Source organism: Pelobates fuscus, chromosome 5 (assembly GCF_036172605.1).
Source record: "Pelobates fuscus isolate aPelFus1 chromosome 5, aPelFus1.pri, whole genome shotgun sequence".
NCBI classification, from domain to species: Eukaryota; Metazoa; Chordata; class Amphibia; order Anura; family Pelobatidae; genus Pelobates; species Pelobates fuscus.
In genome coordinates, this window is record NC_086321.1 from 27,210,055 (window position 1) to 27,233,425 (window position 23,371).

Consider the following 23,371-nt stretch of genomic DNA (forward strand, 5'->3'; position numbering starts at 1 on the left):
TATTAGGCAGGTGGTTTTAACATTGTGGCTAATCTGTGTATGATCTGGTACAGTCAACTTACGCAAGAAAAGTTACATAAGAAAAAGAGTGGAGTCCAATGAAAGTTTCACATAATCTAAAAATATATGCATCTGTTTCTGTAGGGCCCCACAGTTTGTTAGAAAGTTTATCTAAACAAACAGCATTGCGAAGACAAAAGAACTATAAAACATGTCTGGGCTAAAGTTCTGCATGTCTAAAGTACTAATCTGGGTTGGGTAGTGCATTAGTCAGATATGCAATCAAGATGCCAAAGGTAACTGTGCAGGAACTTGGTAGATCCACAGCTGAGAAGGGAGAAAACATCCAAGGACAACTATAACTATAACAGAAAAATAAGCATATAAATAAATAAGTAACAAATCCCATTTAGGATCTGCCAAAGGGAAAAGACGAGACAGCAAGTTATCCAAGAAAAATAATCAAAAACTGCAGGATCCACAAATAAATTACTAGTAGACACTTAACCCAAAAGCTTCACAGATGTACATGTATTCCAAGGTAGCTATCACAAGTAGAAACAGAGTATCATACTTATGCAGCCAGCAAATATCTTTCTTATTAACTTTAAAGGACCACTCTAGGCACCCAGACTACTTCAGCTTAATGAAGTGGTCTGGGTGCCAGGTCCAGCTAGGGTTAACCCATTTTTTTATAAACATAGCAGTTTCAGAGAAACTGCTATGTTTATAAATGGGTTAATCCAGCCCTCAAAGCCTCTAGTGGCTGTCTCATTGACAGCCGCTAGAGGCGCTTGCGTGATTCTCACTGTGAAAATCACAGTGAGAGCACGCAAGCGTCCATAGGAAAGCATTGATAATGCTTTCCTATGAGACCGGCTGAATGCGCGCGCAGCTCTTGCCGCGCGTGCGCATTCAGCCGAATGGGAGGAGAGGAGGAGGATTGGAGGAGAAGAGCTCCCCGCCCGGCGCTGGAGAAAGGTAAGTTTTAACCCCTTTCCTCTCCCCAGAGCCCGTCGGGAGGGGGTCCCTGAGGGTGGGGGCACCCTCAGGGCACTATAGTGCCAGGAAAACGAGTATGTTTTCCTGGCACTATAGTGGTCCTTTAATGTACCACAAAAAAAAAATAGTTCCTACATTCAAAGTCTAGCTGTCTAAAACAAATGGTGAAGATCCTAATTAAAAAAAAAAAAAAAGGTAGGGGTACTTAGGACAGAGCGACAGAGCAAACACATGATCTCCTAGCACAGGCATACGCAAACTTCAGCACTCCAGATGTTTTGGACTACACCTCCCATGATACTTTGCCAGTATGGGTATAAGAGCATTATGGGGAATATCGTTCACAACATCTGGAGTGCCGAAGGTTGACAATCTCTGTCCTAGCACACCCACATGGTGGTTATTGGACTTGTCCATAACTGTGACAAAGAATGTCTGCATAATTTACTTCCTAACGAAAGTCAGTGCAAAACCACAGTATAATTCCTTTTGAAAACACGTCACTTGATTTACCGAACACATGATATCAGTTAAAGTGGCACTCACCACCGACGGTGACAACACTGCTGGAGGTCCAGGGGATGGGGCAGTTGAGTTCTACTTACCTGTACCTGTCCCTCGCGGTTGGAGCAACCTTCTTTTGCCATGTCCTCTTCAGCTCCTGGGGCCAGGAGCTGCCAATCACTGCACATGAGCAAGAGGACAGCATTGAAGTCTATGGAGGATCCTGCAAGACCGCGGATTCCTCCATAGACAGAGGAAGTTCCTGCAGCCATTTCTGGTGATGGCTGGGGGTTGGACTAGACGGCGGTAGAGGTGTCAGGTAAACAAACAGAAACGACCAGTGCTTAGAGGTGTCAGGTAAACAAACAGAAACAAAGTAGTTTTTACTGTCTCAATAGATCTCTTGACTTGGTTGGAATTTCAGTGACATTCCAACACACTGAAAATTAGTATTTCATAAAGATTTTATCTTTATAAAATACACATTCTTCAGGAGATGGGGGGGGGGGGGGGGGGGTTGACAGTGCAACTTTAAGAACCTGTATGTAAGCAAAAACAAAAGATATTGCAAGAGGTCTTTCTGGTGATACAGAATGAGGTAAAAGACAGCTCTTTATAGGTCTGTTAATAAGGTATGGCCCACCAGCACATGTATGAACAAACAAAGACCTACGGTAAGTCTAATACCAAAAAACTAATTCCAATTTGTTCACAGTTTCAGTAGAAAACTTACCATATTCATACTTTCCCACAAACCATCACTCGTTGTGGAGCCATATTTGTGCATCTTCAAATAATCTTTTAAGCAAGTGTGAAAAACATCCTCCGAGAGAAAGTTATTTAGCATTAACAAAACAGCTGCACCCTGTGAACAAAAACAAAAAAACGACATCAAAATAAGATAGTGGCTAAGGCAATACAGTTTGCAGTCTATAGATACACAAATAAATAACATTTTAAGTAAACTCACTTACAGCGCTTGAGAAATACATTTCAAAAAAGCCCCATCCATGGCTCAACCAATGGCCAGCTAGTGTAGGAAGCCCTACGTGTATATTTAGGAGTCAATCAGATGTCTCAGTTCTATGGAGGGAAACACCCATACAGTTCTAAGTAAAATGCTTGGGGAACAACACAGGACACAGTCCCTACAGGTTGTTCTTTGTGTGTTTTTTTTTCATGCCACTCTAAGTGCCAACCACATAGATTATTGCAGAACAAGTCCGAGGTGCCATTTTTTTTTTGTCAAACTGACTTGGAGTGGTTTGGCAAAACCCAAACAAAGATCTACATGCACCTACAGCTCAACCACTTTGCTCCCATTCAGTTATTATATAAGAGAATTTCTATTGATGGGAGAGTGGCTAAGCTAGAAACCATCCCACGACGGTTTGGGAAAAATCAGGGCGGGGCGTCGTCTCAGACACCATGACCACTACAGTTAGCTACAGCATTTATCATTTATGGTTCTTTGAGTGGCCAGTTCATTTTCAGTGCATGAAATGAATCCACTTGGCAATATAAACAAATATGATACTTAATGTTGCCTCTGACATTAAGTGAATTAAGGAAGATTAAAGATTTCCATGAAGACGAACAGGGCACAGGTGGTCTCGGATATTACATTTATTTGCGCTCATTTAATTTGGTGCATTTTGCAATCTGAAAGACAAATGTTGTTACCATACGATATTACACTATAGGGATTTTCTTCTCTATTCTGATTAGGAGTTATTTAAGGATCGGTGATTTGTTCTACTTCCCACACACAACTCAAGTCTTTCCTGTGCAAGTCTAGAATTGGTTTATTAATGAGATTTGGTGTGTTTGGATCCAAAAAGTGGGATATTTTGGATTTCTTTGTGCAGCTGATGAAGGATCTTTGAGGGTGTAAGAGGGGGGTTTGCCTTTTTGAAAAGATCTTATTCCCCGAGAATTGGGGTGGGAAACAGAGAGGCATCTGGTCTCAACGGTCAGCCTTTGTGGGTTCCTCAGCCGGCCAAACACAGTGAGATTCTAGTATTTTTATGAAGACAAATTAACAATTGGAAGTATTCAAAGTATTTTTTTTTTTTATTCAAAATTGTCATCATGTGCACGGGATACAAAACCATAGCAAACAGAATGATAATCAAAAGACATCTCCCTAAGTAGAAGACAGATCATTTCTTAACACTCTGCGTTTTTATAAAATGTTTGAGAAAAGTACAATTTTATCCTTATTAATTAGTGCAAAAGAAAGATGGGTAATATTTAGCTGCATGTGATTTCATATCTTAAATTTATTGCGTAGGGAAATTCGAATATTTCAGGGTATACATACATCTGTACATTATTGCCACCTGCTGGTACATTTTAAAACTGCAACAATCAGTTAGTTAAAAAAAAAAGAAAAAGACACTCCAGACATATTTCAGAGTATGTAAATATACAAAATAGTAAATTAAAAATTATAGAAATAGAAAAGAATGCTCGTATTTGAAGTTCCTGAAATTACTGCAAATTCACAAACCGAGTTCTACCATGAGCTCTCACCAAACCAGGAAGTATCGCAGATCACTTAAAAGATGTACTCCAAACAAATAAAGCACTTCAGTTTGCAATGCTTTATGTGTGAACAATGTGTCTCTTTTTTGTTTTATATGAGACAATTTCAATAGGAATGGTCACTCTGATAATTCTAACCATTTACACCTTCCTGGCGGTCAGTCAACCAGCTGGAAGATATTTTTATTCTGCCTACATTAGATCCATGGAGAAAGTGCTTGTCCCAGAGCACACCTGCTTTAAAGGGTTACTCCAACCACCATGACCCCGTCACCACGACCACTTTCTGCTTGAAATGCTGCACATGCAGAGTATGTTACAGCCCCGGCACATGTGACTTTGGCAGCTTAGAACTCTGTTCCAGACTGCCACATGTCAACTCTGTGCATAAAATAAATCTGTCATCATTGCATGCTGCACACTGGCAATGGATGCATTGAGCTTCTGCCTTGCAGGTAGGCATCATTTGTAAAGACACAAGTATACATGCGTGAGAGTACAGCATTGAGGTATACAGACCATGCATAGAATCAATTCCCTGCAGCTGGGCGATTGACACGTCCTGACGGCGTTAGGTCCGTACAATGCCAAGAAGTGTGAGGCATAGGAAAACATACGGAGATAGAGTAGTTCATACTTTGTATATCTTTTAACTGGGTTGGAATTTCAGTGAAATTTTTTTAAATTTCAACACAGTCAGTATGATTATTTCATAAAGATTATATATTTAGCTCAGATTGCGTGCATGCGCTCTGAGCCGGCAAAACAGTCTAATCAAAGGCTTATCTGTCAGAAGTCTCTAATTGGACTGCACAAGGCCCTTGCATATGCCAGATACACGCGAAGAAGGCAGCGCTGGGAGCTTTGCCTAGTGTTAGATTCCAGCGGAGTAAAAAAATTAATAAAATGTAAATCTTTTTTGCATGTTTTACAGCAAGAAATTGTAAGGGGGGACTAAATAATAGTGCCCAATAGGGCATTTTTAACAGAAAAAAAAAGTCTCCACCAAAAAACTGGTGGAGTGGCCCTTTAACTCCCTGGCTACACTGTGGAGCTAAGGCAGATAGACATGATTGTAGAGCTATGCACAGTAACAAGCAACACTCGAGTGTGCACACGCTGGTGCTTGGCCTGCAGACTTTCAATCAGCTTTACTCACAGACTGCTCAATCAGCTTTATTAGTTAGTGGCTGTCTGCAAGTCTTATTGGCTATTCTCTGGCATAGACAAGAAAGTCTGTGATAGGAGACAAATTAAAGGTCTTTCAGTTCTGCAGCTATTGTGAGCTGATTGCTTTATCTCCAAAAATGAGTCAAATTAATTACAAACTAATAATTATTAATATTAAACAAAAACAAAAAATTGTGATTTAACCTAACTTGGCCAAGGTGCCCAACATGCGTAGATATGTGGAGTGTCCTTTCAACCTCGATTCAGAAACCCATCTTAAATACACATCACACAAGAAATCATCATACGCAAAATGAGCTGATACCTTAATATAAGAAAGGTCGTCAAACATTTCCTCAACTTGTTCCGGAGACTGAACATCTGTAGATATAGGATGAGACGAAGTTAATGAATCCTTTTGCATGGCCTTGAAACGTTGCGTCAGGAAGAGGTCATCCTAGGAAAAATAAAATGGAAATTAATAGGATTTCAAGAGGGGGTCCTAGTGAAAATGCAGCTCAGGATATCCGATCCGTAGACTTTCAAGGGGAGACATATCACAGTATTCTGAAAAGTCTAGAAAGTGTCTTTTTCTAAGCCCAAATCCCACCATTTGGCGGAAAAAATTAAATTTTAATGAATAGGATATCAATTGATAATCTGTTTTACCAAAAAAAAAAAAAAAAAAAAGATGATGCTTAGAGAAAAAGAAGTCATAGATTTAATACATTGCCAAAAAGGCAATTATTTGATTAATCTCCCTCATAGTTTAAAAAAAAGAGTATAACTTGTTTTTAATATATATATATTTCCATTTCTTTCTTTTTTTTTTAAAAAAGCCAACCAATCATAGTCTTTGTGAAAAACATCAAATCAGGCGGGCAGTGTTTTGGGTACGGATAACTTTTTCCTTGGGTTTCCTGGTTTGGTAAAATAGTGCTTCTGTAATAAAAGAAAGCTTGAAAATGGACCTTTAAATTGAAACTGTGTCTAAAAATTCTGTTTTTTTTTTTTTTTAAAGGAAAGCAATAGCATTAAGAATACAAGCATGTATTCCTAACGCTAGAGTTCTCTAGTTCCAATTTAGATTTAGCTCCCTCTCCGCCAACTGCAATAAAAACTTATTTTCCAATGCATAGACTTGCTCAGTGCTGCTGCTGCCCCCTCATTCTCCTGCAACTTCATCCCGATTTGAAGCATTAGGGATGAGAAGCTCATGCACGGCAAGTGTGTCACTTATCTATTCAAGAGCCGCGCTCGTATTAGGATTTCCCTATAGGAAAGCATTATTCAATGCTTTCCTATGGGGATTCCGGTGACGCTGGAAGTCCTCATGCATTGCGTGAGGATGTACAGCGTCGTTTAGGTGACCAAAAGTCGCCTTCGAGCCCGGAAGTCCCTCCAGTGGCTGTCTGGTAGACAGCCACTAGAGGAGGAGTTAACCCTAGCAGGTAATTATTGCAGTTTATAAAAATAATACAATAATGACATGCTCAGGGTTAAGGGTGATAGGACACTGTAGGCACCCAGACCACTTCAATGAGCTGAAGTGGTCTGGATGCCTACAGTGTCCCTTTAACGCACATAATCAACGGAAACAAATTATGCAATTATTAAAGCGTGCACAAATATTTCCTTAGCCCTTACAACTTACATTTCTTTACCTGCATGAATGGCCTCTGAGCCCCTTTTTGTAGAGCCCCTATTTGTTTCTTAATGCTCTGCATTGTCCAGTTAAATGTTTCTAAAAGAGAGGCACTGGGGATACATCTCTAGTTTAAAAGATGAGTGGTTTTATTGGGTTTTTTTTTTTTTTTTTAAAGTGTATAAAGCGAAAAAAAATAACAAAACATTGGTGTTATATTAATTGCAAGTCCAATTTGTACGTATTCTTTAAAGGACCACTAAAGTGACCAAGGCTCAGTAAAGTGGTCCTGTGGTTTAACCCGCAATGTAAAACAATGCAGTTTTTTTAGAAACGGAATTTTTTAATTGCAGGGTTAACTCCACTTCTTGTGGTTATCATCTTAACGGCCACTAGAGGTGCTTTCTACAGCTGCAACATGTACAACAACTGTCACATGACTGCAGCCCCCTTAGGAAAGCATTAATTCACTTTATAAATGATAATATGAATAATACTAAATGACAATATTCTACATAAACTGTTTAGCAGGTGATAGCTTCACCATGCCATTACATTAGATGTATGTAACTCCCACCAGTCACATCCAAAATCTTATTGAGCATGACAGGAGTTGCAGTCCTCTTGTACAGCTATAAAGAAATATGTATGCTGCCGTAGTCAGCACCATAACTACTGCTGGCTGGGTGACAGCCACAGGGATAAGCTGGAGAAACTGCACGGACTGTCCACCATGCCTGTGGTTATCATCTGTGCGTGCCAACAACTGACAGAAAAGCTGCACAAACCTGATATTGCCAGCAAGGAAAAGAGAATTCTGGCTGAAAAGTTGCAGAAATAGGGTTTGTGAACCATAAACACTTCAATAACAAAGTAGTTATGGTGCTTAGAGTGACCCATGAAGTCTAATACGCACTGTCAGGTCAGATATTGTTTAATTGAACACAAACGCTGTAGATACAGCCCTACAAATAAACGCAGAGTGACCATTGTAAACACTACCCTTTCTCAGCATCGATAGCCTTTTTGCACCAGCCATACTACATTATGCTGTAAAGGATCGGAAGCATAGAGTATTTATTTAAATCACCATATAACATTTTCAGCCACAAGATGGCGCCAACATAATGATGTTCAAACACTGCATTGTAAAATCTAAAAGTAATTTACAAAAAGGGAAGGAAATTCACTTCCTCCCCAAAGATACATGTTACATTTTCGCATGCATTGCTACATGTGGTGTGGGGGGAATCAAACCACTTAGGAGAACTCTGAAGATGAACAGACCTCTCAGCATTGTTTACTGCCACATGCATGTAATACAGACCGACACGACATGTAATACAGACCGACACGAGACTCCACGCAAGAGGGACACTTTGTGAATACCCATACGTTTATCTTTCCGATGCTGAAACGGTCACGGTCTTGCTGGTGCCGGTTCATTATAAAGGGGTATATGCGTTTAACTGACAATTGTGTCACAAAATTCCATACCCTTCAATTTAAAATAACATTAATTAATGGGTAGCAGTAAAAATTTAATTTGGGGATTTTATTGATTTAGGGAAGTTTGCTACAAATGGAAATACTTTTGGTCTAACTGTGATCTGGATAATGATAGGTAGGAAGGTTAGATTTGAGCACCATCCTATTTATATATCCTATTAATAGTAGGGTGATTTCATCTAATCCTGGCAGAGCTGGGTTAAGGTTCCCCAGGGCCCTTGGCAGGTTGCCAGATTGGGGCCCCCTCCTACACCCATAGGCTTGTTTCTGTGAGTGGTGTTTGTGTTGAATGAGTGTTGTGTGTGTGAATGCGTATGTAGTGGCAGGGTGTTGTGTGTGAAGGAGGCGGAATGTGTCTGTCTGTGCTGGTTCAGTGTGGCTCAATTATGTGTGTATAGGGGAGTCTGAGTGTGTATGTGTGTGAATCCAGCTTACCTCTTCCTTGGTGGTCCAGTGGAGGGTGAGCTGGATCCCTGGTGGTGGGGGAGCTCCATCGTGTCTGCACCTGATATTGGTACAGACCACAATGCTCCCTCGGTGACTTGGAGGGGTATAGGACCAAGCAGAGAGAATTTTTGACCTCCCTTACGGCTCGAGAAGGGCCGGGGCCACTGTCTGAGTGCCTGGGTGGCTTCTTAATTGGTAAGCCAGCCCTGAATTCTGGTATTATCTGATCTTAAGCCAATCTATAATTCAGAATTCCAATGCATTGATTGTGGTTTAGTGATTCAAGATGATCCAAAAATAAATAAAAAATAAAGGACCTTGAATAATAATAATACGATTTTTCTAAAGGAAACCAAGATAGAAATAGCTTGCGACAATCATTCCTAAAATTGAAAGGTCAGACAACACTCCTTAAAATTTCCCACACAGAAATAAACTAGATGTGTGTTATCATAGATCATTTTTACAAATACTAAAATGTTAGGCTGGGGAAAAACGGATTTTGGCATTTTTGCTTTTGCAACAATAAATTATTAAGGCACAATTAAAACGTAGTTCTACATGGTTGTGTTTAACCATTTTGATACAAAGAACTGAGCCTGCGTCATACAGTTATTTAGCTGGGATTGTTTCACATTTTTGTTTTCTTCCTATGTATGTATGATTCATGAGAGCAAATTACAATTTGTATATAAACAGTCCCCTTTTGTTCTGATGCCAATGGGATGTGTATTAAAAACGTGATTAAACAGGCTATAAGCTGTCCAGATCTTGAAAGATGCAGCTTGGACAAATGTTTGATAGACAGATATTAATATCACTAAAAACCAACAAAAATTTTGCGCACAGTGCATTGTGGGTGTACCCAGAAACCATTGTGGCTGCACACTTCTTTATCTGGTTCTTATCAAATTGCTCTCGTGTTCGAGAACGTGAAAACAAGAAATGGTTTTTCAAACTGTTGGCATTTTGTGCTGGCAAATTGTGCATTAAATCGTTTAAATGCTTTTTGCATCTGAATTGTATGTCTGTGTTGTACTAATGATCATGTAGATAATGGATGAACATTACTTCATTTTTTTTTAGAATTTTTTTTGCGGTCATTGACCACATGTAAAGATTACTGATTTGTTTGGCCAAAGCAAACTGTGGTAATATTTGGTAAGAACTATGATGACCAGACTATGATACATCATAACATATAACATATATAACGTATAATTGAAGAGAAATTTGGAAGGTTAAGTTAAGTATTAATTCAGAGAATTCTGTACTAGTTGGCCAGATTTGTTTTGCCATCTGTGACAATATATTTAAAGTGATAAAAATGCACAAAACAAGGCGACACGCCTTCATTTCCTGCAAACACTGTAGTCGCTGTCCAAATGTCGACTATATATTCCTTTAAATTAATGTTGCGTTATTTTCATGATTTGTCAAATATTTAGAAACATTCGATTATCCCCACGCTGCTGCCACAAACATTTAAAAAGGAGATAGCCATGTTTGACAACACTTTAGATTAAATGAAAGAAACAAATTAAACATTTATATATTGTGCTAGCAGTAAGATTTTTTTAGAGAAATGTTTTTTTAAAATATGGTCCATTCCACATGTCAGAAGTATAAACATCTGTGGTGATAACCAAGTAACACGGAGAACTGGAGAATTCTTGTATAGAGAGTTTTCTTGCACAGTGTCACAGGAACTACAGAGCATGTAGTATAGTTGCTGTGCACAATGGTATTGCAGTGATATTCATCTGGTGAGTGTCTTGTGTCAGAATCAATCTGTCACTCTCATTCATATGAGCAGAGTGACACTAGCATATCAGCATCCTTGGGGAGTAATAGAAGAGTTCTCCAGTGGGGTCAGTTCAGTACGAGAGGGTTGAGACGTACATGGGAGCGGGAGCCTTCTGTAATGGCAGGGTTGCTGTAGTAAAAATATTAACTCCTAAAGCAATGAAATATATCATCTATCTTTACAATAAATGATATATTCATTACTTTTGCAGTTGTCATTTATTAAGGTGGCCCTGTTACGAAAGATCCCCATTCATTTTCTAGAAGCGAATATTCTTATATACATCAGGGTCCCAACTGTTCCTGGTTGGCGGACTGAACCCTATGATTAAGTTCTTGTTATGATGTGATACAGCTGAGTTTTAAACATTAAACAAATAGTACTATCCGTTTAATTTAAGCTTTCCCTTCCTTATGATGTACAGGTGTCCGTTTCATTGTGGCGTATCTGATGTTTAGCTCTGTAGCCATTCCCTAAGGACTAACAGTACTTTTTATGTGTAACACTATGGATAAGGCAACTTGGATTTTTTTTTTAAAATGTTTGCCCCCTTGCGTACAAATAATAGGCCAATGTGTCACTGCTTCAGGTTTTCTTAACAGTATGATCGTACTATCTGGAATTTGTCACAGTACACTTACAGCATTCAGCTCTGGGTAGACTTTCCACAAGGACACGTGTTCCATATAAGTTGCAAATCCTTCATTCAGCCAGAGATCATTCCACCACTCCATGGTCACAAGATTCCCAAACCACTAGAGCAAACAAGAAAACGTTAATTACAATATAAATGTTAGGTCTCTTAACCATCTCTCTGCAAACTTTGTTTCATTTTGCATTACTTACCTAGCCCATCCACTCAAATCCTGCATATGTCACCCCTTGTGCTTTGTATAAGAGCTTTCAAGCTCATTGTACAAGGCCACACAATAACAGACAAGTGTAAGAGGGAATAGTGTCCTGTCCATTGAAAACCAGATTAGCCATTCTCTGTATTTACTTTATACAGTGACGTACTAACGGGGGGAAGCGGTCCGCCCTGGGTGCCACTCACTGGGGGGGGGGCCCGGGGCGCATTTTCAGAATTCGGATAGCGAGAACAGAGGACATGCTGCTGCTGGATGTGGAGACTTCTGGGGCAATCTTCACTGGGCAACCATACTGTGCCACCGGACCACCAGGGAATGTAGTGTGTCCCCCCTCCCTGGACACAGGTAAGAGTCAGGAAGGGACACACACACACAAACAATACACACACACACACACATCATACAGTACACAAACACTTCAAAAACACACACACACACTTATACCTGTGTGTCTGTACGTGTGTGTGTATATCTATATGTGTGTTTGTATCTGTGCGTCTCTCTGTATATTATTATTATTTATACGGTGCCAACAAATTCCGCAGCGTTTTACAGTGGGTGGATGAACAGACATGTAGTTGTAACCAGACAAGTTGGACACACAGGAACAGAGGGGTTGAGGGCCCTGCTCAATGATGTTACATGCTAGAGGGAGTGGGGTAAAGTGACACAAAAGGCAAGGATAGTATTAGACCAATCACAGGAGCAGAAGGACACAGGCAACACTCCAGGATCAATAAGGTACGTTTATTTCTTGAAACACCACCTCAATGTGCGAGCATCAGAGGTGGGAGTACGGACAGAAGATAGACGTATGTCTTCAGCAGAGCTTAAGGGCCTAGATGGGACATATTTGTGTGTTAGGGAGGATAGATAGGTGGGAGTAGAATTATGTAGAGATTTGAAAGCAAGAACCAGAATTTTAAATTGAGCCCGATATCTTACAGGAAGCCAATGTAGGGACTGACAGAAGGGTGAGGCATGGGCAGTGCGGGCGGACAGGAAGATGAAACACCCGAGGTTACAACAATCAAGAGCCATTTATAAAGAGAGACTCAGGGGGGAGGGTTATATACTGCTTTATAGTATTGTGTTACTTTGTTAAATTATATTTTTGTTTTTTTGTATTATGTTGCTACAAATTTTGGGAGATTCCCTGAGGAAGCCCTATTTTGGGTGAAACATGTAGGATTACTCTTAAGCAACCTTTGTATTTTTAAGGCTTTTTTAGCTCTATTTTAAATTTTGGATAAATAAAAGCAGTTTATCACCTGTAACCGGAGTCCGGCTCTCCATACTTGCAGCAGTTTGCTAAAGGAAGAGGCGTATAGGTTATAGCCCCCCATACTATCAGGGGAGGCACCCTTCTGCGATTTATTCCACTACATCTTGTGAGTGCTCATTATATTTGCGCATTTTATTATTTTCACAACAGTATTACGCTAAGTTTTGTTTTGTGTTATATTTGTAAATCTACAGCCACTTTCTCCTATACGCTTGTCGTTGTCTTGGACAGGAAGATGAGCCTCGCCGCCGCATTCATTATAGACTGTAATGGCGCAAGTTGAGAGCATGTAAGACCACTGAGAAGCGGATTACAGTAGTCAAGGCGAGAAAGGACAGTGGACCTGCACCGTAGTCGCATCTGGGGTTAAGTAGGGCTGGATGCGCGCAATGTTTTTGAGATGGAAGCGTCAGGATTTGGCGATAGACTGATCATGAAGCTTGAAGGAGTGGTTGGAGTCAAAGAGAACACCTAGGCAGCGAGCCTGCGTGGTGGAGATGATGGTAGCATCGTTGACTTGGAGGGAGACAGACACAGGAGTAGCAACACTTTAAGGAAAAAGACCAGAATTTCAGTTTTGGTCAAGTTGAGTTTAAGGAAGTGGGCAGCCATCCAGCTAGAAATATCTGTGCATGACTGTGTTTCTATGTATCTGCATGTGTATCTGTATGTGCCAGTGTGTGCATCTGTGTTTCTATGTATCTGCACATGTGTCCGTGTGTGTATATTTGAGTATATGTGTATATGTGCATACATCTCAGCATTTCGCCAACACTACACACAAATACACCCCTGCATCCAAATTTCAACACTACATACCACATATTCAAAAAACACACTACACAAAAATGCACACGTGCATTAAAATGCCAACACTACATGCAAACACACTGCTACATTCACTCACACATACTTCTTACAAAAACATGCTTACATTCAAACACACAAACACTGCTCAGTTCTAAATACATGGAAAAAAAATGCAAACACTGCTTAATCCTAAATACATTTAAAAAGAAAAATGTGTGGGTGTTTCTACATTTTAAAGTACACCCCTGACTTTATATGGTCATTATCTCCATATAGTTTCTACATTCTGCTGGGATTTTAGGAATCCCATGCACAGACATACCAACAGATTCCTTTACAAATCCCATCTCTCAATTTAAAGAACATTTATCTACAAGTTAAATTAGATGTCCATGCATGTTCAAATTAAAATTAGGACAATATAGGACTGCTAAAATATAAGTATATCCCAACAATCTGGTAGTAAAAATCTACTTATGTTGCAAACTAGATCTATATTGGTAATGTCCTTGAAAGTATGGAAAAATTTCACCATGGTTAGTTCCAGGGGTTATGTGTCAGGAGATTCAGGGTCACTTGGTCCTTTCTTCAGATACAGCAGATATACAGTCTTCATAGATGTTCTTTAATGTTAAAAGACTAGTTTGTGCACCATAACAACTTCATTGAAACTGATATGGTGCCTGGTGGTTCCTGTGGGTGGTTAAGCCATTCACGAACAGTTTAACCACAAAGCCTGTGTTCCAGAGCTGGATCTTTAGCAGGCAGCGATGCCGCTGATTGAGAAAACTATGGAAGTTACTCAAGCCAGCCACTTATACAAACAGGGAGTTACATATTGGCTGAGAGCATCATCTGACCAAACTGTGCCAACCAGCGATGCCCCTGCCAGCGGCAGCCATAATCTTCCATAATCTTCCTTCTTGATGCATAATCAGCAAGTGCCAATGACCTGGCAACATAACTTAATTTAGATGTTCATTTAACTGATTGTAACAGTTAGATGGTCTAGAAGACCCCGTAATATTTTTTAAATAATCCCCACATCCTGCAGAACAAAGTAGATGAAAGAGACAGTGATACGAATAGGTCAGACATAACAAAACAATGAAGTCATAAAAACTATTGTAACCAGAAACCATGGACGCCATACAAAAACCTTTGCTGTCCATGTTGGGACTTGAGACCAAAGTTGGACATAAACCAGTGTTTTTAAGTCTGGTACTTTTGATAATTTACCTGATGAGCCAATTCATGCGCAATCACCAGAGCAATTAATTGTTTATCCATAATTGATGAAGTGTTTTCATTGTAGAGAAGATCTGTTTCCCGAAAGGTAATGAGCCCCCAATTCTCCATTGCACCTGCTTGGAAGTCAGGGATAGCAACCAAATCTATAAAATAAGAACATACATGCAAAGTCTAATTAAAACTGATGACATTTTCACTCATAATTAAGCTAGAATTTTAATTATTCTTAGTTTCAAAGGCTATGTGATAAATGAATAATGTCAACAAAAACTAAAAATATAGGTGACAAAGGCTCAGTGAAGGGGCTTTACATTTAATTCACCCTGGGCTACACCGACTCATGGAGTAGGTGGCGAAGGATGAACTACAACGTACCATTGCCCTTCTAGCACAGGCCGGCACAACATGAGGCCCACCAAAGCATCTTGTGTGGCCCGCACCCTAAGGAGGCCCATCGAGTGGTCCCTGCACTTATGTACACCCAATGGGCCTTTGTCAGCAGGGGCACGGTTGAGCGCCGTGCCCCTTACTTATCGGCAGCCTTGGACGAAGTGAGGGCTGTGAGTCACTTCCTCCCAGAGATGCATGGAAGAGGGAGTTAGAATGGGGCCAGGCCAAGAGAGACAGGGACAAGAGGAGGAGGAGAAGGCAGGAGAGGAGTGGGGGCAGGCTGCAAGACCCAGTCCCTAACGCCCAACATCCTCAGCCTGCAAACTGGTCATCAAGGAAGTCACTCTCCAGTACCAAAAAAGGTAGAAAACTGTAGGGTGGCTGTAAAAGTGTATATTTTGACTTGCATGTGTATGTGTGTGTGTGTGGGGGGGGGGGTATCTGTGTGTCTGTCCCTGTGTGTTTGTGTATGTACCTGTATGTCTGTCCGTGTGGATATCTGTATGTCTGTCCGTGTGGATATCTGTATGTCTGTCCGTGTGGATATCTGTATGTCTGTCCGTGTGGATATCTGTATGTCTGTCCGTGTGGATATCTGTATGTCTGTCCGTGTGTGTGTGTGTGTGTGTATTTGTATTTTTATATGCAATTTTATACCTTTACTTGGAAAGTGAGGCACAAAAACCTGCAGCCCAATTTTAATTTTGGCACCTACATACTGCCAAGTTGTGCAAGGTCTGTTCTAGCACATTAAAAGGACACTTTGGATCCCTAAAGAACCTTTAGCTTTGACCACCTTCCAGGAATTGGGCGACATGAGGCGCAAACTGGCTACACACCTCGACCACCGCGTGCAACGATCCCTGCTCCATACCAAAGCCTATTTCTACGTTAATAGCGATAAATGTGGCAAATTGCTTGCCCACATTCTTAACATAAAGAGAAATAAGTGGTACATAGCCTGCCTACGGGGTACCCAAGGCTGACCACAGCGAAAACCTGACAGAATAGCCGATGTGGCATGTGGATACTTTTCGACACTGTATTCGAAAACACCCATACCGGACTCCCCACAGCGTACGCCGAAGTTGGAGCCTATTCACGCGTATCCAGAGACAATGTCCACTCGACACTACCGACAGAGGCGGTTGAAGCACTGGAGGCTCCCTTGACGATGGAAGAACTGGCGGCAGCAGTCAAAGCCACGAAACCGGGCAAGAACACAGGCCCGGACGGCTCACTATACAAAAAATAAAAACAACAATAAAGGCTGCACCAAAATAGACCAATAAATGGCTCACTATCCGTTACTATAAGCAATTCACGGGCATACTGTTCCCACATTTCCCGGAGGCGTACAACTCGCTCACCCAGGGTCAGAGGATCCCTTCCCAGATATTGACGGTTAACATCACGTTGATACCCAAGGGGGGCAAGGACTTGGAGCAGCGCGCTAATTACTGGCTGATCTCTCTTCTGAATTGCGACTTCAAGTTCTTCGCTAAAATCTGAGCTACAAGGCTGCTATCTTACATACCTATGCTGGTAAAAACGGACCAAGTAAACTTTGTCCCTCTCCGAGAAGCTAGAGATAATACCACAAGAGTACTGGCGCTGATTCATCAAGCCCAGAGGACTGGGGAGGACCTTCTACTGCTTTCCACACATGCAGCAAAGGCCTTCGACAGAATGAGCTGGGACTTCCTCTGTTGCATTCTTCGGGCACTGGGATTGGGTCCCAAGATGTACACCTGGATCACAGTGTTGTACGATAACCTTACGGCACAGGTCTTTATCAACGGGGCTTTTACCCACCCGTTTGAGATCCACAATGGCACCAGACAGGGCTGTCCACTGTTGCCGCTGCTCTTTGTCCTTGCCCTCGAGCCGTTCCTTCAAGCTGTGAGACGCAACCCCGACATCAAGGGACTCAGAGTGGGACCCATGTCGCATAAGGTGGGCGCCTATGCGGATGACCTGATATTTTTCGTTTCCTTGCCAGAGATGACCCTTCCTAATATAATGCAGGAGTTTGAATCTACCGTACTGAATGTCACGGTGCCGACCAGAAAGGCCTCAGCGCTACACCCATGCTTTCAATTCCACTGGGGGGGTTGAGGCTGTCAAATACCTGAGAATCTGGCTCTCTGTCGATCTTCCTCAGACGCTAACTTCATGCCCATGCTGCATAACGATAACTTCATGCCATGCTGAAGATATTTAAGAAGAACCTGGAAGAGTGGGCACTGCCACACCTATCCTGGTTGGGGCATACTGTAGTGACGAAAATTAGCTTGCTACCGCGCATCCTCTATCTATTTCAAACGCTTCCCATTCATATTCCAACAGCTTTCTTCACATCTCTCAGGTCAATGATAATCAGATACATCTGGGGCTCATACAAGCGAGGTTGGCGTCAGTGGCGTACACACAACCCATGGGGCCCCGGTGCGAAAACTGATCCGTGGGCCCCCCCGCGCGCGCACTTACGCTGCGCGGGCAGGGGCCGCAACACATGGCGGCGGGCACCGGGTCGCAGGGCTGCGACCTGTGTGACCGCGGTATGTACGCCAGTGCATGCATAAACACATACACTTTAAGGACCACTACAGACACCCAGATCACATCAGCTCAATGAAGTGGTCTGGGTGCCAGGTCTCTAGTTTTAACCCTGCAGCTGAAAACATAGCCGTTTCAGAGAAACGGCTATGTTTCACTGAGGGTTAATCCAGCCTCTAGTGGCTGTCTCATTGACAGCCGCTAGAGGATTTTCTGCGATTCTCACTGTGAAAATCACAGTGAGAAGACGCTGAACGTCCATAGGAAAGCATTGAATAATGCTTTCCTATGGGCGGTTTGAATGCGCGCGTGGCTCTTGCCACGCATGCGTATTCGGAGCTGAGAGGCGGAGAGATTCCCAGCGCCAAGGGAGTCCGGCGCTGGAGAAAGGTAAGTGCTTAAGACACACACACACAGAATCTCATGAACAGACGCACACATTTACTGACAGACACACACTCAGTGACAGACATACATACACACTCACTAACAGATGCACACAAACATACTCAGTAACAGACACACACACTAACACACACTCTAACACACACACTAACATACACTCACACACACTCTAAGACTAACACACACACTAACATACACTCACACTCACACACTAACATACACTCACACACACTCACTAACACACACTCACACACTAACATACACTCACACACTAACACTCACAAACACACACTAACATACACTCACACACACTAACATACACTCACACTCACAAACACACACTAACATACATTCACACACACTAACTCACACTCACACACACTAACATACACTCACACTCTAACACATACTCACACACACTAACATACACTCACAAACACACACTCACTAACACTAACATACACTCACAAACACACACTAACATACACTCACACTCTAACACACACTCACTAACACTAACACTCACAAACACATTTTTTTTTAAATCCCCCCAGCCTCCTTACCTGTGGGAGAGCTGAGGGGATTCCCTGGGGTCCAGTGGTGCTGCTGGGCTCCTGGGGGGCCGGTCACCCGGTGGGCAGGCAGGCTGGCGGGCGCGCGAGGGAGCACTGTCTCCTGGGTGCTTCCTCTTCAGCTCCCTCGCGCGCCGCGTACTGATGCCGGAGCCGGAAGATGACGTCATCTTCCGGCTCCGGTATCAGTGCGGTGCGCGAGGGAGCTGAAGAGGAAGCACCCAGGAGACAGTGCTCCCTCGCGCGCCCGCAGTACCGGCCAGCCGGATGACAGCAGGGCCAGCCTCGGGGGGCCCGGAGGTGGCCGGCTCCTGGGCCCCCCAGGAGAAGAGGCTGGCCCAGTGACATACATACCGGGTCGCAGGGCGACCCCTGCGACCCCGGTATGTACGCCACTGGTTGGCGTACCAACTAGTAACGAGACCAAAGACTGCAGGGGGGCTGGCGGTACCAGACTTCCATTTATACTACCGGGCCTCCCACCTACAGAGAGTGTTTGAGTGGGTCAAGGATGGAGGATCCAAAATGTGGAAAGGGATTGAGCAATTCCAGATGGGAGGTTCTCTGAAGGCGCTCACGTGGATGCATCCGGCAGCGAGCAGAAAACTTTCGTACCATCAACCTTTCGTACAGACCACCCTAGAAGTCTGGCATAGGACCGCAACGAAACTGAAGCTTTCATCCTTTCCCTTCCCCCTATACCCTGATACATAACCACAGAATTTCCCCCCAGAACAGAGGACAAAGCGTTCACATGCTTACTTCCGCAGCCACAAGTACAAGCCCGGAACCCTTTGTTAGCTTGAAGATAGCGCACACCACACTTTTATTCAGGGAATAAATGAACAACTGAAACGGTTCATAAACCACATCCCACAAAAACCCAAGTTGGTTAGGGCACTAACCTAGTTTGAAACCCTAGGCGATGACCCGGACCCACTACAGCATGCGGTATCCTTTCTATACTCCTTACAAAATAGAAACCTCCCTCCCCCTGCGTACATGGGCAAATGGTAAACTTGACTAGGGGAAACCTTCACAGACCAGCAGTGGGGCAAGATGTGTGACCTAGTACATTACTGCGCATTAGCCAGTAAGAAGCAGGAGACGGCCTGTAAGGTTTTGTCAATATGGTATAGGATCCCACAAGCTCTAAGGTATTTGAATCTGGCCCTGGGAGACGATTGTTGGCGCTGTGTTGGTTCCTGCACATTTGGTGGGAATGCCCTAGGGCAGGCTTCCCCAAACTACAGCCATGCAGATGTTGCTGAACTACAACTATTATGATTCTCAGCCTATTTCATTCATAGAATCATGGGAGTTGTAGTTCAGCAAAATCTGGAGGGCCGGAGTTTGGGAAAGCCTGCCTTAGGGTAACACCTTTTTGGCAGGCAATAGGTGAAGAGTTAAACAAATTCTCTGACAACCCGCCCCCTTTCCGACTGGCCCTCTACCTCTTACATCACACCACCATGCCAACAACGACGTACAAGAAATCCCTGCACACCGCCAAACTGTTGCCTCTGATCTGGTAAAAAGACATGTCCCCTCCCTTGACAGTGTGATAAGATTGAGGACCTACAACGACTTGAGGGACATTTGGGCACACTGGCTGACGGTCATTTACCAAGCTGACTTCCAGAGACTGCTGACGTATGGACATTGGACAGGATCCCGTGGGGGAGTGAGGGGAAGTACACCGGAAGGGAGTGCAGTCTTGAATCACTGGTCTAAGCAGTAAAGGGGCCAAAGCCCTACCTAGACATGCTGCTTGATGATTATTTAATCTTATGTTTATTGTTTCAGTTTATGCTCTCTGCCTTTCCATAATGTGAAATCCTGCTGATATATATACAGTCTCACGCCCCAGCTCTTTGAGAAGCTGTGGCCACCATAGGGTGGAGGCCCCCTGAAAAGTATAAGCAGTTAATCCTTAGTAATGCCAAACCTTGTTATTTTATAAAGCGCGCAGACAAGACATGCGTCAGTTAAAGGACCACTCTAGGCACCCAGACCACTTCAGCTTAATGAAGTGGTCTGGGTGCCAGGTCCAGCTAGGTTTAACCCTTTTTTATATAAACATAGCAGTTTCAGAGAAACTGCTATGTTTATATAAGGGTTAAGCCTGCCTCTAAATCCTCTAGTTGCTGTCTCACTGACAGCCACTAGAGGCGCTTGCGTGATTCTCACTGTGAAAATCACAGTGAGAGCATGCAAGCGTCCATAGGAAAGCATTGTAAATGCTTTCCTATGCGACCGGCTGAATGCGCGCGCAGCTCTTGCCGCGCATGCGCATTCAGCCGAAAGGGAGGAGAGGAGGCGGAGAGGAGGAGGAGGAGAGCTCCCCGCCCGGCGCTGGAATAAAGGTAAGTTTTAACCCTTTCCTCTCCCCAGAGCCGGGCGGGAGGGGGACCCTGAGGGTGGGGGCACCCTCAGGGCACTATAGTGCCAGGAAAACGAGTATGTTTTCCTGGCACTATAGTGGTCCTTTAAGCATGCGACCTCATAATACCTTCAAAAAGGCAGTACGTTTGCTATGCATCAATAACATTATAATATATAATATAAAATGTGCAATGCGATGAAATGCCTGTTTGCCCATCAAATATCTTGTCTTTCTATTACCGTTACTCTTGACTAACTAGCGTTGAGTTATGTAGCATTCACTGTATTGCTTGGTTATTCCCTCTTCTATAAATTTGTGCTGTCCCATCGCTATTGTACATAACTAATCTCTGAATATCATATCCTGTTATCAAACTATATGTATAATCGAGTTCTCGCATACGCCTGTTCTTGTTGTTGGGACAAGACTGGTGACTGTATACATCTCAACACTGCAAAAAATAAACATTGACAAAAAATAAAAAATAAAATATCAAGAGGCAGCAATTGCCCAGAACACCTGCCTTGCAAAGACTTCTCATAGAGCTGCATTGGGAAGTCTGTGATTGGACAGCCACAGAAAGTCTGGATGGGGTTAGAAGGGGAGGGTTCGCAAAGGCTGCAGACAAGGGATCTGCTACTTTTGCAAAATGTTTTTCGATATATCACAATGAAGAAAAATGCATTCATTTTTTTCATTTGGGTATATCTACTAAACAATGCTTTTATTTTAAGTAGCAGTGGAGTGTCCCTTTAATAAGCTGACAACATGCAGCTATACACACTCTGGCATTAAGGAACCAAAACACAATATGCAGCTGTATACATTGATATCTAAAAAAAGGATGAAACCAAAATCACCTTAAATGTAATATCATTTCATAGTCTGAGATATGGGTTTTTAAAAACATTCATGATTGTCACTCCTCAAAATGTCTTAAAAATTAGATTTTTGCCTAACTAAGGGATTTCACATAGTCGTTATGGTTATTCACAATTTTTATCGAAATAGAAAAAAAAAAAAAACCAAAAAGCGAACTTTACACACACAGAATTGAGAAGCATAGAAAAACAAAACAAACAAACAAAAAAAAAACGCAATCACAATCATTTCTTGCAGTTATCCAGTAACCATATTTGGGGGTAATCGCTGTGCAGGCCAATTCCAATTAGTCATTCAAATATAGTTTTGTGACATTCGAAATGAGCGCAGTTACCCTGTTACAACCTTGTGACATTCCACAAGTACACAATTACTTAAATTCTTGTGATATCCCATGAGACACAGTTACCCTAATATTTCTTTGGTAGTTTCTCTACTAGCTTATTGTTTATATCCCATGATGACACACTTACTATACTTTAGCTTTGTCGATGAGATTGTTACAGGACTGTGATTGCCATGACAATCAAGTAGTACAACACCACTACAAATTCCCATCTTTTGTGAATCTTTAATTAAACACGCCACAATGTTCATGTACCTAGTCCTAGATAGCAGGGACACAAAGGCAGAGAAATTGTAGCTAAACAGAATAATGCTATAAATTATATTTATATAGAAAATTGCTACACTTTATATATATATCAATAAACACCAATAAAGTGTTAGTGCTGTTATTAAATTATATAGTCCACCTCTCTAAAACTCTTCATTTTCACTTTCATTCTTAAATTTCATTTTATACTATCACTTGATCAAATGAAGCCAATCTGTCTTAATATTTTTGTTTTCCTAATTTAAACCAGAGATAAATCACCTTTAGGACGGATGACTGCCAAGCGGCAACACAGATCACATATTAATCATTCTCTCATTATGGCCATAAATTATTTATAGAGCCAGGTTCAATTTGATGTATTTGTACATAGGAAGACGAACTCTGCACAAATGTTTTTTTTTATTTCGTTATAAATGGACGGGCAATGAAAACATTATGACAGTATACATTGAAAATGCTGACTGTCTGGTACAAACCTAGCTTCTTGAGAGGATAGCTAAATGAAAAGTAATCCTGATAGAATTGCAAGAACTTCGTGGCTGCATCCAGTGCGAACTGCACTTGATCCATTTTCTGTGGTATTGCATAGACAGACACCTGTGTTCCAAACAAAGTAGAAACGTATGAATACAATTGTATTCGGGAAAACATACCATTTGCAAAACCAAGATAAACAAATTCATAGGGTTTAGGAAAAAATGCACATTTTTGG

At 42.1% G+C, this 23,371-nt stretch overlaps 1 protein-coding gene across 1 annotated transcript in view; it reads right to left on the reverse strand.

Moving 5' to 3' along the window:
• The window catches only part of LNPEP (leucyl and cystinyl aminopeptidase), a 122,809-nt gene that overhangs the window by 42,222 nt on the left and 57,216 nt on the right, over positions 1-23,371 (reverse strand). Inside the window, exons 5-9 of the mRNA XM_063453675.1 lie at positions 23,136-23,256; positions 14,835-14,989; positions 11,273-11,386; positions 5,549-5,680; positions 2,240-2,371 (exon numbers count right to left, since the gene is read on the reverse strand). Of these exons, the coding sequence (XP_063309745.1) occupies positions 2,240-2,371; positions 5,549-5,680; positions 11,273-11,386; positions 14,835-14,989; positions 23,136-23,256 (654 nt within the window). The remainder of the gene's footprint in view (positions 1-2,239; positions 2,372-5,548; positions 5,681-11,272; positions 11,387-14,834; positions 14,990-23,135; positions 23,257-23,371) is intronic.